The sequence below is a fragment of the Poecilia latipinna genome, unplaced genomic scaffold, assembly GCF_001443285.1.
Source record: "Poecilia latipinna isolate Pla-1442-1.1 unplaced genomic scaffold, P_latipinna-1.0 Scaffold134, whole genome shotgun sequence".
NCBI lineage: Eukaryota > Metazoa > Chordata > Actinopteri > Cyprinodontiformes > Poeciliidae > Poecilia > Poecilia latipinna.
In genome coordinates, this window is record NW_015112750.1 from 507613 (window position 1) to 518323 (window position 10711).

Genomic DNA, 10711 nt, shown 5'->3' on the forward strand with positions numbered 1-10711 from the left:
TTTTTTGCTTTTTGTTCTCATGTTGTAAGAGAAGAAACAGTTCGGGATATATCAACTTCTTGGACACGTATTTGGGTTCTTTATTTGGGTGATATTTTAGCCTACTACTAGCTCGCCAAAGCTAATCAACAAATCCCAGATTGTTAACTGTTAACAGCCAGGAGGGCTGGAGCGGGTTGGTCAAGTTGGCCACGGAGCTGGAATTAGACTTCACGTAGCCGTGCTAGTTTGTCCTTTGTTTCTGTTTGTATCTGGGTGAACACATAATTATTTTTCAATGGCGAAAAAGACGTACGACTTGCTGTTCAAGCTGCTGCTGATCGGCGACTCGGGTGTGGGGAAGACCTGCGTGCTGTTCCGCTTCTCTGACGACGCCTTCAACACAACCTTCATCTCTACCATAGGTAAGAACTCCAGATGACACACACACAACTGGGCTTGTAGTTGGAGGTGTTGCTGATAGTTTTCGACCTCTGTCGGAGGTTTTTGACTGCTGGGAAAGTCATCTGACCCCCACCATGCAGCTGGAAATGGTAGGCAGGACATATTTGGTTAGCTGCTTTGCTAGCATGCATCGTTTCTCCAGGCCTCGGATTGTTCTTTAAAAAACCTATGGGATGATCCATAACCCCTGTTTTTGTTGCTTCTTATTTAAGTGAATAAAACATTGTGATAGTTTACGTTCACACCGGCTCTAAGTGTTAGTTAATGTAGAGGTATTTTTTGTCATGTCAGTGGCTAACAACGACGTGTTGGTAGCACTGCAGGGCGGCCATACTGTGACTAACTCTGAAAACTATTCCTCAAACCAAATGACAAGCATTAGCTTCTCCAATACAGCCAGATAATAAATATTCTTTCTTTGCTTTTACAAATTAGACAGTATCTTTTGCAGATGTATGTAAATTTGTTTATAAAAGCCACCACTGTCAATGCCACAGAATAAAAGCTCATTACAAGCAACACTCAAAAGAATTATATATCCAATTGAAAGGACATTACAATAAAATTATACAATGCTAAGATAATGTCTGTAGTTTTTAAACAAACAGCTGCAGCAGTTTTTGTTGTTAATTTACATAACAACCTGTTATTCATCACAAAAATTAGCATTATTCCTAATAGGTTTAATAGGTATTAGCATAAAATTGTTTACAAATGCATCAAATAAATTAGAAAGTGGGTCAACCACATTTATTACCATCATTTGTTGCGCTTTTGAGATGTATGCAGATTTTGTCAGAATTAGAAAAGCTGACGAAAAGAGGACTGATTCGATCAAGTCGTTTTGTTAAATAGCATGAAAACATAAACTATTTGGGTTATTAAAAAATTGTACCTCTATTCTGACAAATAAAAACCTTGTTTTATAGGACTACACATTTTTGTTATGTTGCTAACAGGAAGTAAAGAAATAAATTGAATTCTAGGTGTGTTTTTTGACAGGGATTCTAGCAATCTAGACTCATAATAGAAAGTAATCTGTTTTAATTATATTGTGAAACCTGCAGCGCAATAACTAGTAATGCTCCCGTTACAAATCAAAAAAGATGCTTTCAAAAAAGGGATAAGCAATGTCAAGGTAAAATTATCAAAATATAATGCAATACAACATAGTTTAGAGCGTTTTTAGCAGTAATAATAAAAGTGGTATAAATCTATCATTACATACAGTTTAAGGTTTTGCAAATCTGCCACTAAAACCTTCATAATCTTTATGTTCAGTCATATTTTGTATCGGTATTAATGCAAACCAATGTTTTTAAACTGTAAAGTTTTTATACTTAAAGTTATAGCTGTCTATACCTTTAAAGTTCTTGCCATGGAGTAATGCAGCACTTCCCTGCCCCACCTGTTGCTGAACACTTTTGGGAAAGTAGTTCAAAATGTTTTGGGGGTTTACAAATATATATTAGATTTTCTTGTTACTTTTACAGTTGATTTAAGGCTTAATAAAGTATCCTTTTCATAATAACAATAGGTGAAATAATAATTGCCCATCCAAAATTGAAAAGTATAAATTAAAGTAGCATTATTGACACACTGTAGCCTATTTTTGGTAGCAAAATAGATTCCTCTCACCCAATTGTAATTGAGGATGTTGAAATAATTTTTCGTTGTTGTAAGAGTAGAAAATAAAACTTCCAAAAGTGGGAGCAGAAGTAGGAAATGTTCACATTATGATCATTGTTTCATTGTATATCACTAATAATTAAAAACAGTCCAAATTGTTGTTGTTTTTGTTTATAACCTAAAAGCAATATTTATTTCTACTGCTACTAAAATGTTATAACGTTATGATTATTGTAGCTATAGTATTGTAACTGTAATGTATTTTTTTAGTCTTTTGCTCTCTATAGATTAACACAAACATAATTATCTGATAGTAGCTGGTTAATTACTTGGGCTAATTATTAATGTATCCATCCTGCAGTCTGTGTTTGACGTTAATGTGTTTTGTAGCTTGGCATCTTTATTTTTTTAAACTTCATAGAGTGATAGAGTTGCTCTTTTAGTTTCCATGACTTAAATTATTTCAGAACAGCCAAATTTTCTCTGCTGTAAAGAAACATACAGCTGCACTCTGCCTGCATTCTGTAATTATTACATGTTAAGTTAGATAGAAATGTGCATTTTTATTGTCAATAAATACTGTACCTAATACAAAAAAAACTAAGGAGTTTAAACTTTGCATGGTATTTGTTTGTTTTGCTAAAAACTAAATCAGTTTAGTATTACTGGCACACAGATCCACATTTGTTTTGTAAAATATTGCCAATAGGTGACATTGATTTTGGTTTGCAGCCATAGCTGAATAATTAAAACCAGAATATACCACTGGAGACTTTGTTGGGGGGATAAAGGAAACAAGTCAGTTTTGTTAAAATATTTTGGCTACAGACGAGGTGACGTTAACCATAAACAGGTTCTCTGGCTTTAAGGACTTTGTAGCTGTTGCCACAACATGACACAAGATGACTTAATGACTCAATCATTGAAATAAGGTCAACAAAACTCTGTATAACAATTGCAGAATTACATCTGATTGTTGTCTTAAGGATAAACAAACAAACCTGTTGGGTGTATTTAAGCAATTTATGTAGCATTACAAGTTAAAACAGCTTTTTGCAACTGAAAAGCAAAGAAGCTTTGAATTGTGAGTGTATGAATGCCTTAGATCCTCCAGTGGGAGTCATAAACGATCCTCCAAGGTGGCATCATCAGCCTCTTTCCTCTACCTTACTTTACACTTGCATCTAAAATCGCACTTGCATGAGTTAAGTGTCAAAGTATGTCAAATCCCGGCGCAGCCAAAGCGAGGCCTCCATTTACTCTTATTGCTTAAGACCCGCGCTGAGTAGTAATGAAACATTAGAGTGCTCTGACATTATTGTCCCTGATCCTTTGGACTCGGCTTTCGTTTCGACATTTCTTTTTAATAACTTATGTCTTGTTAAGTTATCCTGAGTATAAGCAGCTGTTTCCAGCGGCGTCCAAGTTGGATTAATTTGTCGTAGTTGAGACATGAACTGCTTTGCTGCTGCAGAGCTTGCCAATACATGAAGACTTCTGCCTTTCAGTCTGCACCTTTGCTTCGACTTGTACTACACTGCAAAAACAGAAACTCTTACCAAGTATTTTTGGTCTAGTTTTTAGTTCAAATATCTTGGTACAATTAAAGTAAGACAAAAGTAATTTGCCAGTAACTTTTCATTCTGCATCTTTGCTACGATTTGCAATACACTGCAAAAACACAAACTCTTACTAAGTATTTTTGGTCTAGTTAAGGAATTATCTTTGTAACTTGTAACTTTTTACAAGATATATGAGCTTGTTTCAAGTCAACAATTCCTTAACATTGATAAAAAGGTTCTAGTTCCACAAGCAGATTATTTTTCTTATAACAAGACATCTTTTCAAAGTTATAAGTGAAACCTGACAGTGAAACTAGAACTTTTTCATCAGTATTAAGGATATTTTGACTCCTATATCAGGGTTTCCCTCAGTGTATTATAAGCCTGGCCGGACACCAGGCTTTACTTTTGGGCCCCCACCAGGCTAAGCATTGCTTATTTTTTTGAGTCTTTATACAATGTTTGCATTTTTAAAGGCTTTTAGTTGTTATTCAGGTAATAATATTCCAATCTTTCAATAACACTTAATTATCAAATGATATTTTCAAATTTCCTGTCAACTTTAAACATTTTTAACTCAAACACACAACGGCCCAACCACCGGCCTTAGCAAGTTTTCAGGGGGAAACCTTGTATATCTAGCTGAAAGTTACTAGAAACAAAAATACTTGGTAGGATTGTGTTTTTAAGTGCTCTTTTAAGATTACTTAAAAAGAGCAGAGTAAAACCAATCCTTTAAGATCTTTGTTGTAGTTCTTAAATACAGTCGACCAGCAGGCTTTTCAGTGAGAGGAAAAAAGAACAAGAGTGACCTTTGGCCCTGGCCTGCTGATCTTGGCAGCGGCAGCAGCGTTTTCTGTTTTCATTTATAGAAATGTGGAACTGAATTCAACAGCCTAAAGTCAGCAGAACAGGTTTTAGTTGTCATTGTTTTTTATATATATATATATATATTTTTGTCTTGTTTGTTTTTTAAAGTCGATTGTTTGGTGAAACTCGTTGATGTCTTAGTTGTGAAAGTAGCAGAGCTTAGATGGAGATCTCACCTGAAACCTGTTTGACATAAATAAACTGGAAGCAATGGCACGGCCCATTTTCTCATAACCGCACCGTTCAGGTGTTAAACTAGAAACGCACAGGTCGTAATAAATGTTGTCTCTGTATAACCAGCAATAAACTCAGTTATAACCACTGCTAAACTTTCAAAGTTATTACCAATCAGTGCAAAGGGGAAAACTTTATTGTGTTTTTTATGAGTCCCTCTGGCACGTTCAGCTGCGTTTGGGGGGAAAAGTTTAGGTACTTACCGAAGGTAAATTGATTAGTAATTCACATTTTATGACTTGGATACACTTACACACTCTGCTATAACCACTGGCTCTTAAATAGTGTAAAATATTGCAGTGTTTTTTTTGTGTAAAATTATGTTTCATGTCATTTTTCCTGTGCAATCTGAAAGGCTGCTCGAGTTTTTTCTGCATTTCAGCCCTGATGGTTGTAACATGAAAATTGGTATTTAGCAGAAACTGCTCCCACATGGTGCTGATTTCAGTTTAGGAAACTTGTATTTTTATCTTTGTTCCACCTTTAATTTACATTTGTAAAGTTGCCAGCAATCATTGGAATCAGTCGAAATATTATATGCCGTTTTTTTGTTTTTTGTTTTTTTTTAGTGTTGCTGCCTGGGAAATAATTGCAATTTGAAATGTGTTCCCAAGTGATTCCTTAAGTTATTTTTTAACTTGCTATTTCACTTATTACTTTTATATCTACTGTTCGATCATAAAAAAATCATCCAAAATAAAATATTAAAGTTGGACAATCAAACACATACCATTCTCTTGAAATACTTGCAAAATAAAATATAAACAATAACAGCATGGAAACCAAATTCTATAAATAAGTGTATTTTTTGTGAGCTTGGAATTGGGGCTGAAACGATTAATTGTGATTAATCAATTACTGAAATCAACTAATTTAGTAATCGACTAATCATTAACTGATGTATATAGACTCAAAACAGGAAATTTGCTGAAAGAACAACATATTCAGAATACTAACAAAGCCAAAAATATATCTACAATTAGCATTTTAGATAAAATAAAAAAAACATTTAGTAAATGTTTGTTTTATCTTTACCTTGTTTAAATTCTGTGGAAAAAATATAAGCAGAAAGGACCAAGTTTTTCACATTTTGATTTCAGATTTTTTTTTTTTTTTACTGCACATGCCTCTGTTACTACAAATCATTAAAGAAATTCCTGGCAATAAAATGTTTATTTTAATATAAATTTTATTGCATTTTAGGCAATAAAATTATTAATTGCCTAAATAAACATGCATTAGGTAATAAATCTTTATATAATAATAAATAAATATTTATTTATAAGTAAATAAAGATTTTATTACCTCAAATACATTTAGTTAATAAATAATTTATTTAGTAATAAATGTTTATTTATACACGTATAGTATATTATATATCTGATGCCACCTAATAAAATGCAACAATTTATTGGATTTTAGGCAATAAAATGCATTTCTTAATTAAAATAGGAATTGAATTGCTTATTTGCATATTTTATGTATTTTAATATTACATAGAATATTCACAGAATGTGCCTTTTTTAAAAATCTAATTAATCGTTAAACAATCGATTAATCAATCACTAAAATAATCATTAGTTGCCGCTTCACTTGATAAAAATGGACTCTATTAAGATTTGTGGTGAAGTTTCTCCTTTGACTGTATTAACCATGACTACATATGTTTATGACTCCAGATTGTTGTTGTTTTGATTTAAAATTATTCCAAACGCTGTACTGAGCGTAGCTGTATGGAAATCATCTTCCTACCCCTAAATGCAAACTTTGAAAACTGTGTAAAGAGCAGAACTGAAAACCTGGAAGAGGAATGTCGTCTTCCTCCGGCCCAGGTCTCATACCTTTTCAGAGACAGCTGCTTCTCAAAATACCCGGCTGGGAAACCCCCTCTGTCATTATCCAGGCTGCTTTTCTTCAGGATGACCTGGCTCTTGCTTAATATCTTTCTGATGATCTGTCATTTAAAAAATGCTTCCTGGGGGGTTTTATTTCCACAGCAACTGGAAAGTGTCTTGTATTTATGTTTGGAAAGAATTGATCCTCTTTCAGCTTAGATTGTCATTGAAGTCCTATTTTAGGGAAGTATGTCCATTTTCCAGTGAATATCTTTTTTACCCAACTTCCCAATGCTGAGGCCAGTGTTTAAAAATAATGGACTGTTATCAATAAAACTGTCCCTTTTTCTCTATACATCATCCCGGATTATATTATTTATGCGTCTTTTGAAGCAACTAAAACTTTCTTTCCCACTGCTTCTCCCCCAAGGGTGTCCATAATATCTGGTGAGTCACATTTTGGCAGGCAGTTCCTTCGTTATTCTGTGACTCCACCCCTCCTAAAACGCAGCTGTTTCTTCAACGTTTTGACCAGGAAAACGTCCTGACTGAAGCAGAACTGACCAAAAACGAGGTTCACAAGAAGGAATGAATCACAGGGCTTAGACTAGATCTTCAACCAACTCATGAAAACTTTTCTAACTAGTGTTAATGGTGGTTTATTTCATTTTGGTGCTGTACTTTTTCATACTTTTTAAAATTAAATCACTTGACTTTACAATATTTGACCTAAATGTCTTATGAAAATAACCATTGAATGTCACAGTTCTTCCCAAAGTAGCTGCCATAAATTAATTTGTATTATATTCTATCAGAACACCTCAAAACAAAAACACTTATGTTATTAAACAAAAAAAAAGTTTAGTTTAAACTCCTTCCAGAGGGAAGAAAAAGATTTCTATAATGTGAAATATTGTTTGAAATCTACAAAATCATTATCTTTTGATTTTTGTTTTGTTTTGCATGTTTATTTTAACTAACAGTGCTAAAAATAATAAATATGCCAGGGTGGAGATGTATGTATTTAGTAGGACTGAAACGATTAATCGTATCAATCATGGGTGGACCCAATTTATTTTTTTGGTTTTTACCTCGATTTCAGCCTGAGCTTTTCAGGTTAAAGGAACAAACATAACTCTTCAGAATCAAAACGCGTTCTTTCTTTTTCCGCTCATCTTCTTAATCTCTTTTTTTGGCTTTCATCTGACTCGTCTGTTTTTGTGTAATTGCCACAAAACTACACAAACTTCCATCTACCAATTACTTGAGTAATCAATTAATCTGTCAATTATTCTGACGATTAATTGGATAAAAATGTCACATTCTACATATTTTTCATTTAACCACTCAAGCCTTTTTCATACATTAGAAATGCATTGAACGATGCAAATATACAAATAATTTAGTTCCATATTAAATAAGAAAATAAGAATTCCTTTAGTAAGCCTGAACAGGGTGATTATAAAATTATAAAATGCGTTCAAATGCAAAATTTATAGATATTTTATACAGTTTTGGCTTAATTACAGCTCTAAATGTTTTTTCCCCACCAAATAGCTTTTATATTTTTTTTGTCTGTATATTCCAGTTGACGATTAATCGATTTCAACCAATTAATCACAATGAATTTGATTAATCGATTTCAACCCTACTTCAGTTAATCGATTTTCTTTGTGTTGTCACTCAGATAAACTCGCAAAACTATGTAAAATGCATCCGACACGTCTGTTTTTCTTTACAGGAATAGACTTCAAGATTAAAACTGTTGAATTACAAGGAAAGAAGATCAAACTACAGATTTGGTAAGTCCTTTTTTAAGCTTTTATTTGTAGACTGCCAACTTTTTTATTATTTGTGTGGCTGCTTCAGTTTCCCACTTGTATCATAGTACAACATCTGTTTGACAAAACTCCCTCAAGCCTGGAAGAATGCAAGAACAGGAAATGGTCACCAGGACATTTGCTGCATCATTGTTGGTCCACTACAGATAATTTCCACCAGCTGGAGTTTAACCGTCTGCTTTCCAAGTGCAGCACAGCAGCTGAAGTGTTTCGTCATCCAGTCTTTGGTAGAAACAGAGAGACACGAATAAAACAATAATGGAAATTTTTCCGCTTGTTTTATTTTAATGGATTTATTGCTTATTACATCAGCTTGGAGCCGTCTCTTCTTCACAGTTGGGTTGGTTTATGTCAAATATTTCCAAATGTTTCCATAAAATCCAATCTAGACTTTTAATCAAAATGATTCCATTTATCCTGGTTCTACATGGCAAACATCTGGCTTTGGTGTTTTAATTGGTGAACAATAATCTTGCTGTTAGGGTTCTGTGCACAGCAACAGCCTTAGCAATTAATCAATTAAATAACTAATTTAAAATAAGCTCAATAAGTTGTATGATTGTCTTTTTATGGGTCACTTTTTCTACCAAAGACTGGACGACAAAAAGCTTCGATCTGGTGTATTTGGTCTCAACCAGCCCCTTTTTGAAGGACAGTTTTGCTTACAGAGACTTCAGTATCCTTTTTTTTTTTTTTTTTTCAGTTTTTATATACATTCTTTCTGCAACTCCCCTGAATCTAATTAACTGCTCTTTACCAAACTTGATAGCATGCTGAAGCTGTAATTAACCGTTTTATTCAGCTACGTTGCAGCAGGGATGCATGTAAACATTGCAGGAATCTACTTGTTTAGACTTCTGGCATTCTGGATTAAACCAATTCATTTAACTCTTGGAGCTAAATGAATTTAACTCCTCACGTCCAGTTGAATTAAACATAAAACGTCACATGAACCTCAACAGTCTTGTCAGAAGATAAGATTATGCTGAAAGTTGCCACTGAAATTGAACAATTTTCCTTTTTAATTGGCTTTTTGCAGGTGAAATGCTGAAATTTTAAATTTTTTCCCCTGTTTTTTAGATGCATCAAACATTGAAAGCGTTCAGCTTTTTCAGGTTATGTTCTTGAAATTCGCATCCATACAAGATGGGAATCTTTTTATACCAACAATAACAATGATAATACAGATCTTAATGGCTAATACAGATCTTAATGGCTAAGGGAGATGGATGGTGACACTGGAGTACCAAGGAAAATGTCAGTTATCTGAAGAAGTCGATGCAACATTTACCATTAGTATAATTTGTGATGTTTTCTTAAATTTGAGCAGTATTAGAAAATATTTTGCTCCTGGATTTTCTCCCATGGTTAAAAAAAAAAGTAAAATTATATGAATGGAGAATAAAGATAATTTTAATTCAACCAATTCACAACAAACATACTCACAGCTTGAACGTATTGATTCTAGTCTAAATTGGGAAAATATGATTCAGTTTGATGAAGTTGGATCCTATATTAGTTTATATTGTTTGTCACATGTTCTTTAGTGTGAAACATGAAAACTTTCTCTCTTAATTAGAAATGTTTTGAGTTAATTCACCATGTTTCTGTATCAGATCGGTTGATACTAAACCTCAGATATCGTATTGGAAGTGATTGGTGCATGTGTAAAAACAACATGTGATAAAATGTCATAAATGACTTATAAAGCATTACAAAAAGCTTTAAATATGCATTTAAAATGAAAAATAAGATGTTCTTCCTCTCTAATTTACCCAATTTTGTATGTTTTTGTTTGTAGACGTATAGAAATATATTTTATGTTGCAATTTATTTATTTTTTTGTATTATCTGGAATTTATTTGACGATAATGTAACATTTCTAAGTGAAACTTTTGCTGTGCAGGGACACAGCAGGCCAGGAACGGTTCCACACCATCACCACCTCGTACTACAGAGGGGCTATGGGCATCATGCTGGTCTATGACATCACTAACGCCAAGAGCTTCGAAAACATCAGCAAATGGCTGCGCAACATTGATGAGGTGAGAAACAGAAACTAATGCAGCCAGCAGGACAAAACGGGAATAATTCAGTGGATCTGTGTTGATTAGATGCAGTTTGCAGTTTGTTTTAAAGGCCAACCTGAACTCTTTGCTCGTGGACAGAAAGGACTAGTCGGTGCGTTTTCAGTGGAAAGTGTCGGGCCAAACTGGGCGAGGCCATCTGACCTTGTCATTGTAATTTGTGTCACCGTTGCTGTTTTTAAAGAGGAAAGGAAACAATGAATTTCCTG

At 33.7% G+C, this 10711-nt stretch overlaps 1 protein-coding gene across 1 annotated transcript; it reads left to right on the forward strand.

Moving 5' to 3' along the window:
- Positions 1-228: 228 nt before the first annotated feature.
- LOC106945228 (ras-related protein Rab-10-like) lies at positions 229-10493 on the forward strand. Its single transcript, XM_015028785.1, has 3 exons — positions 229-404; positions 8316-8376; positions 10322-10493. The coding sequence occupies exons 1-3, from the start codon at positions 278-280 to the stop codon at positions 10476-10478; spliced, it is 345 nt and encodes a 114-aa protein (XP_014884271.1). The 5' UTR covers positions 229-277; the 3' UTR covers positions 10479-10493.
- Positions 10494-10711: the final 218 nt, after the last annotated feature.